This window comes from Epinephelus fuscoguttatus, linkage group LG20 (assembly GCF_011397635.1).
Source record: "Epinephelus fuscoguttatus linkage group LG20, E.fuscoguttatus.final_Chr_v1".
Taxonomy (NCBI): domain Eukaryota; kingdom Metazoa; phylum Chordata; class Actinopteri; order Perciformes; family Serranidae; genus Epinephelus; species Epinephelus fuscoguttatus.
In genome coordinates this window covers 36,428,120-36,451,112 of record NC_064771.1, presented here as the reverse complement: position 1 = coordinate 36,451,112, position 22,993 = coordinate 36,428,120, and the positions used below count along the sequence as shown (strand labels likewise).

The following is a 22,993-nucleotide window of genomic DNA, read 5'->3' as shown; positions in this document are numbered from 1 at the left end:
AGCTTTAAACGACAACTCAAAACAAATCTTTTTAACATAGCCTATAACTAGCAGTAATCTGTTTTAATGTATTTTTAATCATATGACTAATTCATTTATTCTTTGCATTTCTCCTTGAATGTTTTTAACTTTATGCTGCATTCTGTGCATGAAAGGTGCTACATAAAAAAGTTCATCCATTCATTAAAAAATATATCTATTAAAAAGTCTTCAACTGAAACCTGTGAAAAATGTGACTAAAAACAAAAATATTGTGTTTAAATGTTTGTTCAGTGTAGTAAAAATGATAAACTCCCCTTCAGGAATATTCCTAGGATGAGAGCAAACTTTGGGACCTGTAAACTTCAGCAACAAACCAAGAAAGACTCACAGACCCACTGAGATGAAATCACAGTTTCCTTTTATACAGATTTTTAAAAGGTGAAAATCAGAGTCAGACATTGCACGATAACTTCTCTCCTTCCTGTTCCACTGTGTAAAAATATGATCCAGTATTTCGGGTTTGTCTGAATATGTATTGATTTGATATGACACAAAAATGAAATGTTAAATACACATATTCCCTGATCTCCATTTAGTCTTTGGTTTCTCATCCCTCCATCAGACCTACAGTGTGTCGTCACTGCTGTTAATACAATGAAATGTATCTGTTTAATCTGACAGTGCATCTGTGATATCGAGGATGTGACGCCTCAGTCCAGTTTGAGGAGAGTAGCAACAGTAAATCTTAAGTAAATCTGCCCCTTCATTGGCCCGGCTCAGAGAGGAGTCCAGGTGTGGCAGCTGAACGAGCGAATTCCACGAGGCGTGTCCTGGCGACCGCCCCGAAATCCAAACAGAGCGAAAATGCCACTGACTTTGTGGTTTGTGTTGTTGTGGAAACGTCCTGAATCACCTCAGACGTTTCCACCTCAGTCACACAACGCTTCATCCCAACTACTGATTCACATTAAAAGGCACTGACAGCCCACACAGTGTTCCCATCATCACAGTGTGGCACCTTGCAGAAATAAAAAGGACACTTGAGTGCTTCAAAAATGTACGATAAAAATAAGTTAAGTCCCTTGAACTGAAACATGTCTCCTAATGAGCTCTGGAGTCACACTCAGTGTCACCTCCCACAGTAAAACACACACACACACACACACACACACACACACAGACTCAGAGAGAATGTAATCTAAGTAAATGTCAGAATAGACCTTGGCCACTGCCAGCAGTGCTCTGACCGTCTATTTAGGGCAGGGAGACGGGATATTTTAAGCAAGTGGCCAACTCAATTGCAGTCTTGTCCCTTGTAAACGCTCTGTATCGCACAGTAACAAGAAACGACCTTGACTCAGCCACAGACTGATTGTATGAGACGCTCTGAAATCATTCTCGTAAACATGTTTTTGGTGATTTGCTAAATTTTTGCTGAAGAGTAAATTTTGTTTTTAACACATTTCAGTCACTATTTAAGTTTGCAGCAGCTCGTAATGACACCTTGAAATGTAGCCCTTAAACTGTTGTGTGCAGCCGTGTCGTCTAGCAGCTCTGTGAGGCTGTTCACACTCTTGTGCGCTGTTCATACGTATACGAACGAAAAGTGATGCACCACAGTTAGTATGTATCCCATATAATCATCCATCCATTTTCATCCACATATCTGGGACCGGGTCGCAGGAAGCACCCAAGAAGTCCATCACCCTAGCAACGCTTTCCAGCTCCTCCTGGGGGACCCCGAGGTGTTCCCAGGCCAGATGAGATATATAATCCCTCCAGTGTGTTCTGGGTCTGCCCCGAGGCGCCCAGGAGGATCCTGATCAGATGTTGAACCACCTCAACATGAAGGAGTAGCGGCTCTACTCCGAGCTCCCTCCAGATGTCTGACTCCTCCCCCTATCTCTAAGGCTGAGCCCAGACACCCCATGGGGGAAACTCATTTCGGCCACTTGCATCCACAATCTCATTCTTTCAGTCACTACCCAGAGCTCATGACCATAGGTGAGGGTTAGGACGAAGATGGACCAGTAAATCAAAAGCTCCGCCTTGTAACTCAGCTCCCTCTGAACCACGACGGTCCAGCGCAGCACCCGTATCACTGCAGATGCTGCGACAAACCTTACCCTCTAGAGGCTGTGGTCATGTGACCAATGCTCTAAAAGAAGTAAAGAAGGAAGCAGTCCGTGCAGGGAGGCAGGTTGGGATGGTCGGTCAGGCCCCCAGCAAGTGCGTTAAGCTTTGACACAAATTTTCAGAGTGGCCAAACAGTGGCATTACAACTCTGAGTCCATCTCCTGATGCTATTGGACTAAAAAAAATCTTTTCCCATTGACTTACATTAGGAAAGAGACATCTGTAAATCAGTGGAAATATATGTTTTGAGCATCACAGCTCCTACGATATGAGTCTTTCCACTATCAGGATTTGATCCATTTGGTCAGATAACATTTGGAAAGTCAAGAAGGGCCACGTGATTAAATCATTTTATACCTAGCACTAAACCAGAAGTAGTCTTGTCGGCTCTATGGGCCCAGTCATGCAGAAGCAGCGCCACACATCCAGGTACTTCCACATCCTGGTCATAGAGCTTTTTTGGCTTCATGCACCACTGAGCAGCTTTCACAGGAACGCACGGGGCCCCGGCTTCAATTCTGTATCCAGTTCTCCTTATACATCCATTAGGTGATGGGCAACAAAACAGGACTTTTCCTCAGGAGACCGGTGTCAGTGATCCATCCAATAATTGTCAGATTATTTCAGGTTGAATCAAAGTGGATGGCCGACACTGACCGAAATGTTTTTAACCAAATTTGACCTGGTTCAAACTTGATGTCTGGACGTATTTTGCAAATCTGCAAATCACCAAAAACATACTTTCTGGGAGAATTTTTTTTTTCTTTTTGATTAAAAAAAAAAAAATCAAATAATAACAATAATAATCTCCATGCTGGACAATCACAGCAGCTGTCATTAAAAAAATCTTTGTTTCCTTCATAAAAAGAAAACTTCTGCTACTTTTTTTTGCTCATTTCAGAGAGTTATAAATATGGAAGCTAATAAGAGACATACGTTTTTTTAATTTTAACAGCCACTGATTTAACTTTAAACACCACTGAATTCATAGCACTGAAATATTTTACTTTGAAAACCTGAATTTATTGTCCTGAAATCACCTCTTTGGAATTAAAATATGAAATTTCTTGATATGTCGTGTCCATTTAAAATAGTAAGTTGAAAAAAATCTATTAAACATGTCAACAAATTTCAAATTAAAAAAAAAAACAGTCAAATTTGATTCGTCAAATCCAGAACCAAAAATTCAAGTAAAAACAATTCAAATAGTCACATCCAGGCTACCCAGCGTATCCTGTCCTGGGTTGCCATAAAATTTTTTAACTTGAATTTCAAATTTGTGAATATTAAAAAACTATTTACAGCTTTTGTAATAGCAAATCAAGAAATGTAATTAATGATTAATTCATAATTAAAGAGGTGAATTCAGAACAAATAATGTCTGATACATGGTTTTCATAGTCAAATATTTAAATGCCACAAATTCAGTGGTGTTTAATTTTCAGTATTGCATGTCCAGTGGTTGTTAAAACTCAAATACATATGTCCCTTATTGGCTTCCATACATACAGTCATTTTGAGACAAAGGAGGCAAGGTCGTGACCCTGCCGGTAACTCGTCGTGTGCAGACAGGATGACGCGTTCACTTGTGCATGTAGAGTCGTATGAGGCCCGCCTGGTGCAGCTGCTGCCACAGGGTCATCTCCATATGCAGGTCGTGGTTGATGAAGAAGCCCACTGGGTGGTAGTTGTTGTCGTAGTAGTGGTCAGAGTAGTTCTTATAGTCTGGTGTCATGAAGCCGTACGCGCTCACCTTAATCGACACAAGAGACACAAAACCACAGTCAGGATAAAACAAATTATGTCATGTGATTACCTGACAATCTAAACAGGTTTCATTTTACAAGCTCTTAAATCATGTTTTGACTTGACTCCTGCAGCCTGAAGCATTTTCATTCCCCCACAGACAGATTGAGAAACAGGTCTGTGGGCGATCTGATAAATTAAATCATACAGTTGGCACGGCAAAGAACCATGTCATATTTCCTGAGTGCACGCTGTGGTTTGACTGAGTCACTGGCGGCACGTAATCAAGGCTGCACAATATCAGAGCTACGTGCATTTACAAGGCCAACTGTTGAGAGTCAAAACATTCTCACGCTATCAGGCAAGTGCAGCCTTGCCCCTCAGTAAATAAACAGCTGAGCGACAGCAACGTGCAACACAGCAGGGATGAAGTTCACCTGGTCGCAGGTGTGCAGAGCAGCCAGCAGCATCACAGCTCCTGTTGACGGACGGTAGATGTCCTTATATTTGGTTTTCAGAGCATTAGAACGAAGGAATCTGAAACAGAGAAGTAATGACAGCACTGATGAATCTAAAGTTTCACATGTATAATAACTGACCCTCTGTCACAGTGTGGGAACCTCCAGCAGCAGCTCACTCTGGTTTCAGCCTCGCTGCTTCTCTTTTAATCTCATTTCCAGCTATTTGAAATGTGAGCCCTGCTTTCATTCTGTTCGCCTGCTCTGTGGACACGATGCTCACCTGTTTCTGATGTAACGGACGAAGTCAGGGTGGTACATCTTCAGCTTTTCTGCTGACACATCCTCTCCAAAGTAATTCGAAGGACTGTGGAGAAAACATGACAGTACTGTAAAAATGACACAAACATTTAGTCAAAGGGAAACTTTTCTGTGTGTTTTAGGCTGCTGTCATTGCTGTCATTGTTCATTTTAAGTTTAAGTCGTCTACTTAAAGTGTTTGTATTTGTCACTGACAGGCTCAAATTGTTATAACATTGATAACATTATGAAAAGGAGCAAAAAGAGAAATGAAACATTTTTCCACAGTTTTCATTTGTTCCGTTCTGTTTTGTGTCCAAGTCTCGTTAACAATAAGTCACGAACAATATTTCAAATGTCCACATCGGCTAAATGTTCAACCATGACATTAAAAATCTTGTAATAAGCTATAACTTGTGTTTCCACTGTTTTTCTTCATGCAACATGTCGCCTCTCATGTCCAAGTCTCTGGGACACAAAACAGAAAACAGAAACACCAAAGTTCAAATGAGAGAAATGCAACTGTGTCATCTTTCACTGAAAAAACAGTCAACTTATGAGCGCTCCCGACAGCAGCTGCCCTCGCTGTCAATTTTATGCCTTTTTGCTGTGGCATGTCTGTTACCTAAGAGGAAGTGTCTGTTGCTAGGTAACTGTCATTAGCGTGTTTATTGTGTCTTCATGAAAACACATCAGTTCTGCCTGTGCAGTTCCCACTTGATGCATGCCTACAAACTGTCTGACAGTCCTGCCATCATGAGGTGAACAGAACAAATGCTAGATGCACTTGCTTGTTTCACTAATATTGTGTGGTGGGCCACATGCAGCATATTTTGAAAGACAAGCTGCAGGCCGTTTAAAATCGATCCGCAGGCCATGATTGGCCCCTGGGCCAGACTTTGGACATGCCTGGTTCAGAGGGCCATGAAGCCCTAACACTTTGCCCTAATCCTCTATCCCAGCAAGACTCAGGACACCCGACTCCTCGACGTGAAACAGAGGGTCAGGTTTATTGGTGAGGGCAAGAGGTGAAGCAGAACCATGAGGAGAACATGAGAACATTATTGTGAGTAATCTCTGATCATTATAACAGCCTGTAAGTGTTGCTCACTTTTTGCCCCGCTCAGGTCCTCTCTCCACTGGAGTGTGTGTCGCTGCTGCCTTCATCAGCAGGTAATCACGGTCGTGATCAGGCAGGAAAATGTATTTTGTTTCCTGTGTGAGAGCAGCAGAGTGTGACGTGACTCAGATCTGATTCTGTTATGATTTTAGCATGTTATAGAGAAAAGACTTTTATCTTTATGTCCTCACTTTAGACAGAGGGGGTCCCTTATACCCGACGCCGGCGTAGCTCCTCATGGAGTTCATCAGTGTGTTGGTGGAGAATGTGTAGTGGGTGGTCCGAGACCCCACATCCTCCTCAAAGCCCTTAATGATCGCCCCGTTAGTCCTGAAGATCAAAAGTGTCCACAATGAAAACACAAATGTTACAACAGAACAACACGAACATCCTGTTAATTATCCTTTAATCCATCTGCAAACTCAGCAAAGCCAAACCAGCCTGACTGAGGCGGCTCCTCAGGGCCTCAGGGCTCTGCTCATCATGTTGTCAGAGTTTAACCTTTTGAAGACACACCGGCTCATTCTGCTAACGTGTTTTATGCTAGCAAAAATTAGCATCAGCATTGCAACAGCCAGCTATAGCAGTAAATGCAACATGCTAATTAAGCTAGCAGCTAGCGTTAGCTTCACCCTCTGGTCCAAACATGGTCAACATGGATCCAAAAATCCAAGATGGCGACGGCCAAGTCATAAACCAATGGGTGAGCTCACGTCACGGTGGCTGCGCCCAGTACTTTACACAGTATATGTTATTTCAGTTTTTACCTTTCTGAATGCTTTTATTTGTCAGACATTTTTGGAGGTATCAAAACCTGCTAAACCCGATAAAAGGCCGAACACCAGACCTCAAACACGTGGCTTTACAAACATGATTTAAGCTTTTGAACCACAACAAAAAACAAAAAAACACAATGGATTTAACTGTCAGGGCAGAGTTTAGCTCGACTAAGTCTTTACCAGGATTACATAACGAGGCTGTGGTCAGTATCTACCTGAAGACGTAATGATGACTGTCGATCTCCTTCCCTTTCTTTGAATCCTTCAGTATGCCACCGTTCCCCACCACAGCACAGTGGGTACAGTCTGATTTATTGCTGCGATCCTTCCAGTCGTCCAACATCCTCCAGTTAGCAGAGGAGTTGAGGACCGACAGAGTGTCCACCAGCGCTGTTGACACAGAAAAACAGAACTAATCTGGATGAGATTTATTTAACACAGAAAAAATCCTTAAATCATGAGACAAAGATTTAGCTCCTGAACCACTGATATTTTTTTTGTGCCTGTGTAATTGCATCGCCCACAGATTCATTTATGTGCGTTTGGTCTGAAAGAAAGAAAACCCCCCTGAGGCTCCATGTGTGGGCACACAGACAGGAAGCTGCTATTATCTCAACACGATAAGCATCTTAACAGCGATGAGGCCCACATGTCCTCACTCAGATTATTCAAAATACTTTGCATCTTGTGTCTGGATACATTTGGGATGCAAATGTTTAAACAGAGAGTAAAGCATCAGCTTCAGACAACCTTTAAACACTGTAAATGTACAGTGAGTTACATTTGCATTAAAAAATACACATTGACACGACCTGAACAAAGGTCACATAACAGAATGTGTCAAAAATAATTTCACAGGTTTTGTTATGTCTTGTAAAATTCTGGACTGATGTTTTAAAATAGAGGAGAATTTATTTCTGAGGAAACTGTCATTTGATTCAGGTGTAAAACCACTCTAAAATATATTAAAGATGCCCACTGTGTGCGTACAGCCCTTTTCAGTTGAAGGAGGAGGACTGGCCGAGCATCTCATAAATTCTTGTTTTTTCTGCATTAATACTAAAATATTCTCCTAAATTTTTATTTTTCAAAATCAATGACAATTATAACCTTAAAATTATGAGAAAAGAAATTCTGCTCATTTTGAAATCACAAAATAATATTGTAAATTCTTGTATTTCTGAATTAATGCGATTATTATGTCAGAATTATGGGAAAAGTTTTCATGATAAAACATTCTACTAGTTTTTGTGAATTAACAAAACATCTAATAAATTCTGTTTTTTGGATTATTGTGATTATTATCTCAGAATTATAGGAGACATTTTATTAAAAAAAAAATCTGCTCTGTTCTTTATCCGCATTAATGAGAATGAGAACTAAGATTTGTTTTTTTGAAATCAGTGAGAATTATTATCTCATAATTATGACGTATTCATGTTTAAAAAAAATCTGAAAATGTTTCTGAATTAACAAAAAATGTAAATTCTATTTTTCTTGAATTAATGAGATAAAACAAGAATTTATATTCTTGGTTTTTTTTTTTTTTTTAAAATTTTACAGCATTTTTATCTTTAAAACAAAAACGAGCTGAATTTTTTTTTCAATGAAAACTTCTCACAACTCTAAAGAAATAAATAGAAATATGGATAAAAATAAAAACACACATGTACATATGTATATATATATATATATATATATATATATATATATATATATATATAAACAACCAAACCAAGAACTCACTCTTGAAATCGATCCCTCCCCAGCCGTGGGCTCCTGGGTACTGGCTCAGACGCTGGTGATGTTCATAAGTGGCGTGTTGGGCCCACTGCAGGACTGGAATGTGTTTCAGAAATCGTCCTCCAAATTCTGTGTTCGTGACCCGACTGCGGATACTGTCCGGGCAGTCCTGAGGGAGGCAGGTAAAAGACATTTACTGTCACCAGACTACATACAGGAAGTCTTCACCTCGACTCCTCCACTTAGTACCAACATACATTTATGTCCCACATGATCATTACAAAGCCAGATTCATCAGTTTAACTCGGCCAGTTGCACAACTTCAAGATTAACCTCCAGACTCTCACTGGAGGCAATTATCAAGGAATTACACGCTCACAACCAGAGCTTTAATCCATTCATTCATCATGAAATTTACATGGACACATTTTGCTGATGCATTAAATATAAAACCACATGTGAGCAGATGAAGCATGAAAAGCTTCCACACATGCAAACACGTGAACACATGAATACTTTATCCCGTTAATTGTGTTATGTGCCCCTGGTTCTCTGTGCAATCAATTATCGATTCAGCCTCTCTGAACTCTGCTCTTATGTAACAGCTCAGAAACTAAACTGCAGCTTAGCTCAGCTGATCCTTACTTTAAAAGCTGGATCGTACCAAAGTTCAGTGAGTGCACGGCAGGAAATGATTACTATCATTAATACACTGATCATTAAACTTTAGTTAATAATTATTTTACTGTTAAAAAAATTAAATGATAATAACGTTTATTTATTATTAGTAAAGCTTTAATTCATGTAGTTTAACAGTTTATTGTTGCACACATAACATTTAAGATATTATATTAAAGGAGCAGTGTCAGATTTTGGAGGATTGAGTGACATCTAGTGGTGAGGACTGCAGATTGCAACAGGCTGAAACTTCTCCCGGTTAGAATTCCTTCAGTGTTCATTGTTCAGGAGGTTCAGGCTGAATTATCCACAGAGGTCTCTTCAAACAAACTCACCTGGTGGTTTAAACCAGTAATAACTATGAAGCAGTTTCACGTTACTAATCAGTGTTTTTCAATCATCCCAATCTCACTTTGGGTTTGCTGAAAACTGGCGACTTCTGGCATTAGACGCAGATGAAAAAAGCTGTCCTTTCACGCCGGTCGCTGTTATTGTTTAATGGCATCTGGCGATAACAGGGGAAATGTGGCAGGACAACAATGAAGGTTAAAGCAGTGAATGTCTGAGTAGGGTGCGCAGAAGAAGGGGTGGTGGATGGGTCCAACAACCACCGACTTTCACCCAGGAGGCCGGTGTTCACTTCCTGTAAGATTGTAAAGCCAAACCCTGTTCTTTTTAACTAAACCCAACCACGTGTGTGTGTTGTTGAAGGAAAAGAACGTCAACTGACCTATGGCTAAGTCCCGCCCTCAAACACGATGAGCCAATCACAGTGTGTATAGCCATTCCCATACACTGGGACATTCTCTGCCTGGACGTCCATTGAAATGCATTACAGAAAGTCAGTTTGTTGGGTTTTATGAGCTTTTTCTGAGATTTGAAGTTTAAAAATGGTCAAACGGTGTGCATGGGGTACATGCAACTCTGACACAAGGTATCCTGAGAGGCTGGGCGACCAGGTGTATTTTTACACTTTAAACCACATCTCAAGCGAGAAAAGTGTCTCCTTTGGATAAAGTTGTGTGGTAACGTTAGACCACAACATCAACTCAACGTGAATAAGATTAACAATGATGTCTACATCTGTTCTAAGGTAAGTCAACATTGTGTTTGAGGCAACATATTGTCACTTTGCTGGAAAGAAATATAAAGTTATCTTTAACATCTCTAGCTAACGTTAGCTAAAGTTAGCCTAACGTTAGCTCCTAGCTGCGTTGTTCATCATGTCACCTTGTTTGCTGGGAGTTCATTAGCCTATTTTGTTCTAGTTTTGTACTTTGGTGATGGTACATCATTGTTAGCTGTTGTCCAAAGGGCTCTAGTTAAGCTAACGTTAACTTCTGGAGCTTAGCTTCATTAACTTATCTGTAATGGCAGAGATAACAAAGGTTGGCAAACGTTATGCTGAATGATTCAGTGTAAATACTGTAGCACCAAACTAACGGAGAGACACTCTTGGTAAAGATGGTAAAAAGGCCGTTATCCTTTTCTCATATTCTGAGCCAAAAACCTTAACTTCAGTGGCACTTTAACTTGTTGTCTTTGATGGTGACGGCAACCAGATGCGGTTCACAGGCGTACACTGTGACCTGTAAATGTTGGCTTGTAATTTAAGCTTTTCATCGACCTTCTCAACAATAAAATGATGAATATATCCCTCCAATGCGTAGTTTAGGCCCTTTTGGTTACTTCTCAATGACATCTGATCGTTATGTCTCCAAAAATCATCAGTTGCCTCCTGTGAAATGCCGTGTACTGTGACACCTGCCATAGCGCCGGGCACTGAATGTTGATAGTTTGTCTGAGTGAGTGGAGGGGGCGTGGCTTAGCCATAGGTCAATTAGTGGTGTTGTACCGATGTTGTGCTTTTATTTTGAAAGAGACTGTGTATAAACTTTACATTTCCTGTGAAAAGTGTTTGGTTTGTCCGTTCTCAGCTACCGTAGAAACATGGCGATCTCCGTAGACAAGGGAGCAAAATCACAATGATTCTTACTGTCAGCTGATTAGAAACTAAAGAACACATACTTATTATATTATATTCCATCTCTGCCAATACATCACCCTAAAGCCTACATACTGGACCTTTAATTAAGTATTTTTTTACGGTCAATAATTGGTTTGTAAAGAATCTATAAACCTAATTTGGATGTTATTATAAAGTTGTAACTGATGATTATAATACCTTGTTAAATGGTTAATAATTACTGTTAATAGGGCATCTATAAACAAATTTGGAAGGCCTTTATAAGGTTGGAATATTTACAGATGCACAACACAGTAATTATTGCTTCACAAACCAGTTATTAACCATTAACAAATACTTCATATACAATGTTATAATGTGTGCAACAAACTAAAAAAAATAACACATATTATAGCATTACTAATAATTAGGAAACATGGAAGAGACTGGGATTAAACCTCCTACAGAACTATGTGATCCTTCAACAGGACGTTCAAAGACTGCGAGGCAGATCTGAGTTTAGGTTTTCTCATCCTTTCCTCCCAGCGGACACAAGACGGCTCAGCAGAGAGATTCTGAGCTGATGACACATTCAGGGTGGGAGACCGAGGAGACACGCTGTTATTTAAGTGTTTACTGGAAACTCAGACCCACTCAGTGCGACTGTGGCAGCCGCCCTGATGACCTAATGAATCTCCACCCTGATGAAAACCAGAGGGGTGTGACGATCTGAACTTCTGATGCTCCACAGATGCGACACACCAAATCATGTGACTCATATCAGGTCAAGTCAGGTGTTTTCTAGTACTGAGGTTTTTTGTACCAGGCTGTAAACATACTTATTTCTGCTGTACAGTTGTAACATGGGGGTCTGTGGGGACTGACTCACTCCTGGAGCCAGCCTCAAGTGGACATTAGAGGAACTGCAGTTTTTGGCACTTCAGCAGCTTGGTTTGGAGCCACAGACGGAGTAGGGAGAACAGAAACTCATCGTTGGTACTGTGGTATGACCAAGATGGCAGTCTGACCCAGGAACACCACAGAAAGCTAATTTACTACGAATAAAAATGTGACTTCAGGATCATTTGAGAGGACTTATAATCACATAAACACATGGCTTTAATTTCAGAGGTAAACAGACAGAAAATCCAAACAAGCAGAACTCACTGTTTGTGGAGGGATATCTTCGCTCATGTAAGTGTCTCCGATGAACGGAGGCTCTGTTGGTCTGGCTGCCTGTATGGGCTGCTGGCGCTGCAGCGTGGGGCCTTTGGTACTGGTCCTGGTACTGGTTTTATCCGCACCATCAGACCTTGAACTGGACTTTGAGAGCTGCAGGATGCTGTTCTCTGCTGGTTTGTGTTTAACGGCTGTGGGAGTTTGAGTCTTTACAGTTGGAGTGTGTGCGTGTTGATGCAGCTCCGGGGAAAAGTTGGAGGCAGGGGGCGGACGGGTCCACTGGTCACTGTTGCTCTTTCTGTCAAGAGGCTCCTGAGAGTCCTGTGAGCCGCTGTGGAAGACAGAGCAAGATCTGGTGGTGAGCCCAAATCATTTGAAGCCCCACATCTCCCTCAGTATGCTCTCATGTGGTGAGATGCACTTAAATAGAAATAATGAGAACAATAATAATGATGACGTAAAAACAACAGCCAAGTCGCCAGAATTTGCACGTTTCATGTGTTTCCTAATAAAGTTTCTATAGTGACGTCGTATATGAGCTGACTGTGTCATCAGGGGGTGAAGAGGATGGTGTGCTGCAGACCACTGTTCAAGACCAACAAACAACAAAACTGGTTGTGTTTCAGCGAGTCTTCGTTGCATTTCCAGCAGCTTTTTAACCCACAAATGTGTCTGTTTTATAGGGACCCACTGTTGTGTTTTCTGCAGCTTTTAAGTTCCCTAATGTAGTTGTTTTGTAGGGACCCATTGCTGTGCAGTTCCCAAACATGGGTGTATTTTATGGACGTGTGGCTATTTTCCTGTGTGTTGTGGCTGTTTTTCTGTGACCCATCATTGTGTTTGCTGCAGTATTTTAGCTCCCAAACGTGGGTGTTTTTTGGGACCTTTGGCTTTATTTCCTGCTGCTTTTTATTCTCGAAATGTGGATGTTTTTAGCAACCCATTGCTGTATTTCCAGTTCCCAAACATGACTGTTTTCCTGCAAAGTTTTAGCCCCATGTTGTGGCTGTTGGTTTGTGACCAATTGCTGTGTTTGCTGCAGTGTTTTAGCCCCCAGATGTGGCTGTTTTATAGGGACCCACTGCTGTGTTTTCTGCAGCTTTTAAGTTCCCTAATGTGGTTGTTTTTTGGGGACTTGTGGCTGTTTTTCCTGAGGATTTTTAGCCCCATGTCGTGGCTGTTTTTTGTGACTTGTTGCTGTGTTTGCTGCAGCATTTTAGCCTCCAAACATGGTGTTTTTAGGGACTTGTAGCTGTTTTTCCAGCAGCTTTTTAGTTCCCAAACATGGGTGTCTTTGAGGGACCTGTGGCTGTTTATCCAGCAGCTTTTTAGTTCCCAAACATGGGCGTCTTTGAGGGACCTGTGGCTGTTTATCCAGCAGCTTTTTAGTTCCCAAACATGGGCGTCTTTGAGGGACTTGTGGCTGTTTTTCCTGTGGATTTTTAGCCCCATGTTGTGGCTGTTTTTTTGTCACCCATCGCTGTGTTTGCTGCAGCATATTAGCCTCTAAATGTGAGTGCTTTTTAGGGACCAGTGGCTTTTAGTTTCCAAACATGGGTGTTTTCTAGGGACTTGCAGCTATTTTTCCGGCTGCTTTTTATCCCCCACATGTGGATGTATTTTAGGGACCCATTGCTGCTTTTCTAGCCAAAATTGTAGCCTTAAAACTGGGTATCTTAAGCCAAACATGATCTTTACTAACCATAACCAAGTTGTTTTTGTGCCTAAACATTACAGCACATTAACCACAGCGTTGTTGAAAAGTAAAGTTTCGATGTATCTTCTACCTGATAATATACAAATGTAATGTATCTGTGGTTTACAGAAATGTTCCAGGCCAAAATTAATTCAGTGATTGGGTTAAATAATAACGGAATTTTTCAACATTTGGGGAAAATGTTTGTTGGTGTTCTTGATGAGAAGATTAGCACTCTTAAGTCTTGATCTGCCAACGAGCAAATCTGCTTCAAGCCAGCTTCATATTCAGTGGACTGTTGTTTTGTGTTCATTGCCTCATCTCACTGTTAAAATCTGTTGACAGGAAGTGTCTGTGGCTGAAAACCACTGACTGGGTAAGTGAGAAATTATTTTGCAACTTGGGGAAACCAACCCTTCAATCAACTTAATAACTTTCCACAAAATGACACATCAAATTAAATACATAACAACATGGGAGGAACCAAAATTCATTTGGAAAAATAAGCTGATTTATGACTCACATTTCATAACTTATAAAACATGTTACAGTCATGAGAGCGAGGGAGGAGGCTGTGGTTTGTCTGAGCCATTTGAGGCGCTGAAAATCTTCTCTATCCTATCTGCTTGTCACGAGAAGAGATGGTTATCAGACGGCACGGTGATGCAGTGATTAACATGTCACCTCAGAGCAACAGGGATCTGGGTTTGAACCCGCTGGGGCCCCTCTATGTGGAGTCTGAATGCTCTCCCCTTTCAAAATACTTGTTAGAAACATTGTTGGCCTTATCGTTTCAGTAGGTTCACAAAAATATCCTGACTCAAGGTGCACTAACTATCTTTTTTTCCAAAGCTTTCAAACTCAACACGTTAAACTCAGTGACTTAAAGCAGTGATGAGGTTTCTCCCAAACTTTAACACAGAATGTTGCTGATTTTGTCTGATATTTCATGAGAGAAACATCCTGTAGTAAAAGAAGCGTCAGTGTCAGGTAACCTCTGCTCTTACCTTCACCCTGACCCGACCTGACACACCAGATGCTGCTGATGTCACCATCAGCACTAAGTAAACCTCGTAAAGCCGCTAACGAGACACAAACGCAATAAAGCAGCTGAATTAACGTGTAACTGGAACTTGTTAATGTTGAACAGAGATCAAAGGTTGAGCCACAGAGAGGACAGAAGGACAGTAAAACGCTTGTTTGTCTTTTATTCGTCACCTTCAGAGAGTTTGTAGAGGAACAGAGAAAGATTAAATAAACCAGAATAAGAATAAATCAAAGATATTGTTTTTGTTAATTTTTTTTAAATTTGTAAAATAAGTAACTACAAAAAAATAGATTATTATTATTAGTATTATTATTATTGTTAATTTTTTTTTCCTTGATTCTTTTGGATGGTAATTATTGTGCTGAAAATTATTATTATTAAGTGCACTTGACTGCTTAATACACATTTAATATTGGCATACTAACAATGTCCTAAACATACTGTACTTCTTTTCAATATATACACCATTCTTTTGACAACGCTGTATCTCAGTATAGGGTCATGGCAAAAATGTTTTTCAAAAATTTACTCAAATTTTTTTTAAATTAATTACTTTTTTATTATTAATTTTATTTTATTTTTATTATGTTTTTTTTCTTTGATTCTTTTGGGAGGTAATTACTGCACTGAGAAAATTATTAATTAAAAATTATTAAAAATAATACTATTTACATTTGTCATGTTTTTTTCCATGTTTTCACAGGATTTCTTTTTTTTTGCAGCTTGACTGATACTTATTTAATATTGACATAGTTAACAGTGTCCTGAACATACTGCATGTTTAGTTCAATATTCACACTGTGCTTTTGACAATACTGTATTATAATAGGGTCATGGCATGTAATATTACATTATTTTAACATTATTTTTAATTTTTTATTATGTTGAATATGAATAAATAAATGAATAATTTTGTAACATTTTATTATATTCTTTTTATTTTATTTAAAGATTTTTTGGGGGCATTTTTTGCCTTTAATTGATAGGAAAGCAAAGTGTGAAATGGGGAGAGAGAGAGGGAGTGACATGCAGCAAAGGGCCACAGGCTGGAATCGAACCCGGGACGCTGTGGCAACAGCCATGTACATGGGGCACCTGCTCTATCCACTAAGCCACCGATGCCTAGTTTAATTATTATTTTTGTGTTTGATTTTTTTTTGGTAGATTATTATTCTCCTAATGAATAATAATAATAATAATAATAATAATATTTACATTTCTCATGTTTTTTTCCTGGGCGGCACGGTGGTGTGGTGGTTAGCACTCTCGCCTCACAGCAAGAGGGTTGCCGGTTCGATCCTGGGCGTGGGAGCCCTTCTGTGTGGAGTTTGCATGTTCTCCCCGTGTCAGCGTGGGTTTCCTCCAGGTGCTCCAGCTTCCTCCCACAGTCCAAAGACATGCAGGTTAACTGGTGACTCTAAATTGTCCGTAGGTGTGAATGTGAGTGTGAATGGTTGTCTGTCTCTATGTGTCAGCCCTGTGATAGTCTGGTGACCTGTCCAGGGTGAACCCTGCCTCTCACCCAGTGCCAGCTGGGATAGGCTCCAGCCCCCCCCCCCGCGACCCTCAAGAGGATGAAGCGGTTAGAAGATGAATGAATGAATGAATGAATGAATGAATGAATGAATGAATGAATGAATGAATGTTTTTTTTCCTCCTATTTTTCCATATTTTCTCTTTTTTTGTGTGTCTTGGCTATTTCATTCATATTCAGTACTGACATACTTCACAGTGTCCTGAACATACTGTACGTTTAGTTCAATATTCACATGGTGCTTTTCCAATAATGTATCTCAATAAGGTCATGGCACCAAAAAAACAGAACGTTAAAGGCTCCGCGGAACAACATGGAGGTCTCCTACATCAGAGAGCAGCAGGAAGTGAGGAGGATATTTTTACTCTGGCATTCAAATTAAAGACGAGCTTTTCAAATGAAAGACCTGCAGCTCCACACGCTCACACTCACCATTCAGTGTGTGAAACAGACCTTTGAGAAGCAGCCATCTTTTCCATTTCTGTCCCTCGACTTAGTGCATTTTATCTGGACGTGCTGGCTTTTAAAGCTGGAGCTCTGCCCGTTACAACAAAGCTTACATTTCACAGACGCGTGTGAGAGACCACCTCCAGTGAAATAACTCCAGGGGCTTTTTTTGCATTAGTGCAGCCGGAGCGCTGTGTGGCTCCTTTGTTAAACCACAATGATACAACGAGAGGGGGAATAAGTGCTGCTTACAAAAAACCATGGAACTTTTCATACCACTCACTCATGATCTAAAAGTTTAACCCTTTAACGACACTGTCCTGTTTTACTGCTGCGTCTGGCCTCGATTATCTGCTGCTCTGCCATTCAGGAAATCTGAGACAACATATGGATCCTGTGCACAGTCAGTGACAGTCAAACATGTTCCTGTCATGTTCCCTTTGAAGCCCATCTGATTTCTAAATGAAACAATGACCATGAGGCCTCGGAAAACTTTTTTCTCAATCTGTGTCCTACTACGAGCGATGGAGTTTACATGAACAAATCATTTTCTGACAAAGCCGACATGTTTTGGTTTTTCCACGTAAAAGTTTTTTTTTTTATCCTGGCTGAAATATGAGCAGAGGAAATCTCTGCTAGCTGCTAGGCTAATTTATACAATGTAAAATGCCATTGGCTGGCGCTAATAACGTTAGCATGTTGTATTTGTTTGGAAAACGTGCTTAGTATAAGACAGTTGTTTTGTCAGTGAACCTTGTGAGCTGTAATGGAGCTGAATTTTGTAACGTTACCTTTGTTAAATGTTGCTGTTGTCCCTGGCTTCATATGAGCAGAGGGAAGAGTCAGCTAGCTGCTAGGCTAATTTATACAATGTAAAATGCCATAGGCTTGTGCTAATAATGTTAGCATGTTGTATTTGTGGGGAAAATGTGTCCAGATAAAGACAAGTGTTTGTCATTGAATGCTGCGAGTTATCGTGAAGCTGATTTGTGTTTCATACTGTCTCTATTAAGCCATGTTTAATGTGTGTTTAATGTGTGTTTTGAATCAACTAAACTTTACAGCACTTCACAGAAAGCCTGTCGCCAACTAGTGGTTTGGAGGTGTAACTGCAGAGTGACGCAGACACACCACCACACGGGCTTTTAGTTGGTCTCTCAGATTTAATTTAAGGGTGTTTACATTCACATCAGATCAACAAACTAGGAAGAGGTAAAGTAAACAAACACTATGCATTATGGGAAGTGTAGCATATTTTTGCTTCTGTTGCATCCATTTTGACTTTTGCAAAAGTGTCTCTCACGAGTTGCCAGCTAAATCTCTGGAGTACGTGTTCAAATGAAGTCCTGATATTTCATGTCTGCTGTCAGATTCTTTGCACACTGTGTATCTTCCTTGTTGGTGTCTGCACTGTAGTTACACTCCTGCTTGTTTTGGGGAATTTTGTCTTTTGTTCAGACCTCAGCAGGTCAGAAACATGATCAGCTGGATGATGGTTTGACTATTGTGCCTGGTTATGTAAAGTCAACTTCCTGGTTGCTTTACTGTGTGTGTAGGATCACTGTCCTGCATGTACAGAGTCATGATTTTAACCTCACAGTTTAATATCATGTAAAATGAATCCATGTGTCAGGGTTCAGGTGCTGTTGCTCCCCTCACCTGCTTGTTGTCCGTATGAAGCCATGGAAATGCTTCAGAGGCATTGTGGACCAGGGCAGACGCGTCTCCAGGTTCACACACAGGATGTAAAAACACAGCAGGGAGAAGGCGCTCACCACAACAAACACCAGCCTCCTCTGGACCGCCATCCCCATTAAGGAGCGTGTGGCTGCAGCTGGTGGGCTGTGTGCGCTCGCCCTGCCCTCCGCTCCACCTGCAGGGACATGAGGAGGCAGAGGATGGAGGCAGGCGAGGATGTCGTCCTGCTCAGGACAGCTTCTGTCTGTGTTGGTGAAGCAGGGGAGGGAAGATGGAGCGTTGTGATGGTGGGGATTTAATTAGCCTGCAGCAGGATCTGGGCTCCACTCTGGGCTTCTCTCAGCAACACTACAGTGGGAGGGAGACAGACACAGAGAGTTGGAACCAGGGCACAGAGTCTGGGAGGTTGGGGGGGCAGGATGGAAGGGGAAACTTTATCTTTCAGCGTCCCAAATAATCCCTTTTTAATGAAACCTTTTCTCATGCCCCTGAACACAAAGTGCAGGGTCACAATCTTCATATCTTTTTGTGTGCTGCTTTCATTTATCTCCGTGCTGCTCTCACTGTTCCTGAAAAGGTACAAAAGACGAAGCACAGCCGGTGCATACAACAACATTTAAAAGATTCACACATTTAAAGGCGGGCCGGCCCTGGACGTCTCAGGGCTCTGAGCAGGATTTGGTTTGAGAGGGTCCCTCCATCATTGTGTCACCACTTCACATGGCACTGAACCCATCAGTCTATTGTAAGTATTCATTTAAGCACACATAATGACAAAATGAGCACGTAAAGACTAAAGTGGGACCTATTCACTGCAACACAATCATTAGATAGACGACAGCCAATACAGTATTTGTCTATGACTCCTCCAGCCCAGTGAGCAGTCCTCTTAAACTGACCTCCAAATGTGATTTACCTAACATTAATTATGAGCTGCAGTGCTGGCAAACTGTCAAAGAAGAGTTTGTGAAGATACTCAGCCCAGTCGCCAGAAGAAAATGTTTATGCAAACCATGAACATGTTACATTTGTACATTTCTATCTATCATAACGTTTCTAAAGTGTCGTAATATATAAGCTGACTTTGTCCTCAGGAGGTGGAGGGGATGGTGGCTGGTGTGACACGTAGGCACGAGGCCTGCCAGGCTGCAGACCACTGATCGAGACCAAGAGAGAACGAAACCAGTCATGATTTACAGAGTAATCACTGTGTTTCCTGCAGTTTCCCAAACATGGATCTTTCTGAGGACTTGTGGATATTTTTCCAGCAGCTTTTTAGTTACTTAACGTGGGTGTTTTTTAGGTGCCCCCAAACCTGGGCATTTAACCATAACCAAGTGGGTTTTGTGCCTAAACGTAACCACAGCAATGTGTCCACTACTCATGATTTGCAGAAATGGACAATGACAACATTTTTGCCGGCGATCAGGTACTTATCCTAGTTGGTGTTTTCATTCTTGACTTGTTCATTAATTTTATTTAACTTACCAGAACTAATGTGATTTTTGTTTTATCACAGCATCATGGTCGTGCTCGTTTTATTGGAGACAGTAAATTATTACATGAATGATCCATTTTACCAGTGTCTGACCGTTTTGTTTTTCACTTTTTCTTGGCAAAAATGGCATAAAATGTCAGACTTTTTCAAGGAAATTTAATTTTTATTTCATTATCTTCTCTTTTACATAAAAGAAAATCTTTTTACACCCCTCAGAACCCAAAGGGTCTCTACACAACTGCTCAGCCATTATCTACTCACCCATATGCCGAGGGAGGCTCAGGTGAAGTTTTAGAGTCCTCACATCACTTGCAGAGATCCAAGGGGAGAGGAGGTAGCAACACGACTCCACCTAATGGAGGCTGACGGCGCCCCAGATTCAAACGTCCAAAAACACATCATTGAAACCACAAAATATCTCCATACTGCTCGTCCGTAGTGATCCAAGTGTCCTGAAGCCCCGACATAAAAAGTTGTTTGGAAAAACCTCATTTGAACTCTGTTTTTAGCCTCACTGTAGCCTGTAGCTCTGACTGCCTCTCTGGGCACCGCGCTCATGTGTGCGCTTGTGCGAGACCGTGAGACATGTCGGGGCTTCAGGACACTTGGATCACTACGGACGAGCAGTATGGAGATATTTTGTGGATTCAATGATGTGTTTTTGGACGTTTGAATCTGGGGCGCCGTCAGCCTCCATTAGGTGGAGTTGTGTTGCTACCTCCTCTCCCCTTGGATCTCTGCAAGTGATGTGAGGACTCTAAAACTTCACCTGAGCCTCCCTCGGCATATGGGTGAGTAGATAATGGCTGAATTTTCAGTTTTGGGTGCACTATCCCTTTAAAGCTACAGAAGATGACTTCTATAAAAATAAATAACTTTAATTGATTCTTAATCTAAAAATGTCATATTTGTGGAAACTGTCACTATATTCTGATGTTAGCACATAAGAGAGATAATCTGTGGAAACAAACACCCCTCTGGCTCCTTCTAATGGCATTTAAAAGAATCCACCGTGCCTGAATGACAACAACCAATCAGAAGATGTCGGCCTTCTTCTGTGAAGGTTAAAGGAAGTTTTTCGCCGCCTGTCTTCTTCTGTTTTCATATACAGTGTTGCTGGCAGCACAGAGTATGCATGAGCCCTCCTGGCTCAGATTGGCTGTTTTATTCAGGCACAGCGGATTCTTGTAAATGCCATCAGGAGCACTACAAGGAGGCAGGGGAATCTGATTTTTACATAGATGATGTGTCTCATAATGCTTTCAGGACGTAGTGACTGTGTCAGCATATATGACAAAAGGTTATTTCAATAAAATGTAACTACTGAGCCTTTTAAGGGTGAGGCTGGCTCTGCTGAGAGGAGCTGAACAGGCAACACTCCGGCCAACTTCTCCACCCAGTCACCAGAAAAAAATGTTGGCATTGTACGTTTCTGCAAAGCACAGATACGTTACATTTGTATGTTATTATGTAGTGGATGTGCTTGTACTTTGAACAATGCTGTGGTTAGGTTTAGGCACAAATACTACTCGGTTCAGAAAAAGATCATGTTTCGGCCAGTTTTAAGAACACAGTCTGCTGGAAACACGGCAATGACTCGATACAAAAACAACCAGTTTGTTGTTGAGTCTGCAGCTTCACAGCGTCTCTGCCAACATGCCTCCGAATGTGTTGTTGTGTTAGATATGATCCCACAGGACAAGATAATTATCTCAACAACATCAACAAGATTTGTTTTGTTGTCTGTCTGTAACTTTATGTTGCTGCCTGTCTCGGACACAACGTTCAGAGAGATTTTGAATCTCAAGAAGTTTTTCTGGTTAAATAAAGATTTAAAACTAAATCGCCAGATTACACGTTGGTATTGTTCGTTTCTACAAACAATGATTTGTTACATTTGTGTTACTGAAAGACTCCAGTCTGGGATTTATTTTATTTCTGTTGTAAAGACTGAATCACAATGTTTGTTTACAATAACTTTTGGATAGAAAACCCGTGTGTCACGTATATAAATGGTGCTGAGCTGAGACACTGAGAGAAAATGGTGGTCCTGTTGTGGTTGAGGATGCTGGGAGACAGTAAAGAGTGGATAAGGGTTATTCTAATTCACCTGTTGGGACATAAACTGAAGAAAAGGACTGTTTGCAGTGAGATGTTGCTGTTGGTGCAACACAGTCACCAAAATAAATGTTAGCATTTAACATTTCTGTGAACGCGTGATATTTAACATTTGTACGTTATGATGTAGCGGATGTGTTAAACTTTACACCGCGATAAACATGTGGTTAAGTTTATGGTCATGGTTGGGATGAGATCATGTTTTGGCTCCAGATGCCCAGTGATGGGGAACAATGTTGGCAAGGAAAGCAGCAAAGTCTTGATAGAAAACAAATAAAGCTCAGCTTCGTGAGTTCAGTCAGGAAGAGTTTCTTCATGCTACATTCATTCACAGTTTTCTCTCTCTGTCCCACCGCTGAGCGCCCTCCTTCGCGCCGTTCACCTCCAGTCACCTTATCCAGAGCCCAGGATGAGCTCATAAAAAGCTCACTCCTCTTCACATGCAGGGGGCGGCTGCACAGAGCACCTGAAGTGAGGACTTTCCTTTAAATCCGAGGTAAGGTTTCCTCTAAATAAAATCAGTTGCACATAAACCTTAAGTCCTTAAGTTTTTCTTTTGTGTAAAGTTCGTTAAACCGTTGCACAGAGGACCTTAGCAACCAAAGTAAGGGAGCGATCACACCTAGATGAAACGCTAGAAATGCGACACCAGTAAAACCATTGTTTTCCTATGATACGGCGCGTCTGACCGGCGTTCAAGTGTCTTTTTAGACGTGCGTTTTTATAGATGCTTTTTTTTTAGACGCGTAGACGCTGAAAAGTTAAAATATTTTCAACTTTTTTAGCGTCAGACGCCAGTAGCTAGCACGCATTGAATAAGTGCTTCCAGCGTTTCAAGCGTCTTTGAAGCGTCCGTGTCTCTAGCGT

The 22,993-nt window shown here is 41.1% G+C and overlaps 1 protein-coding gene across 1 annotated transcript in view; it reads right to left on the bottom strand.

The window, feature by feature from the left end:
- Window positions 1–383: 383 nt before the first annotated feature.
- Window positions 384–22,993, bottom strand: part of st6galnac (ST6 (alpha-N-acetyl-neuraminyl-2,3-beta-galactosyl-1,3)-N-acetylgalactosaminide alpha-2,6-sialyltransferase) — a 28,296-nt gene continuing 5,686 nt past the window's right edge. Inside the window, exons 2-10 of the mRNA XM_049563336.1 lie at window positions 18,472–18,858; window positions 12,076–12,418; window positions 8,268–8,433; window positions 6,737–6,911; window positions 5,934–6,072; window positions 5,734–5,837; window positions 4,606–4,689; window positions 4,302–4,401; window positions 384–3,871 (exon numbers count right to left, since the gene is read on the bottom strand). Coding sequence (XP_049419293.1) covers window positions 3,701–3,871; window positions 4,302–4,401; window positions 4,606–4,689; window positions 5,734–5,837; window positions 5,934–6,072; window positions 6,737–6,911; window positions 8,268–8,433; window positions 12,076–12,418; window positions 18,472–18,626 — 1,437 coding nt within the window. The 5' untranslated portion in view covers window positions 18,627–18,858 and the 3' untranslated portion in view covers window positions 384–3,700. The remainder of the gene's footprint in view (window positions 3,872–4,301; window positions 4,402–4,605; window positions 4,690–5,733; window positions 5,838–5,933; window positions 6,073–6,736; window positions 6,912–8,267; window positions 8,434–12,075; window positions 12,419–18,471; window positions 18,859–22,993) is intronic.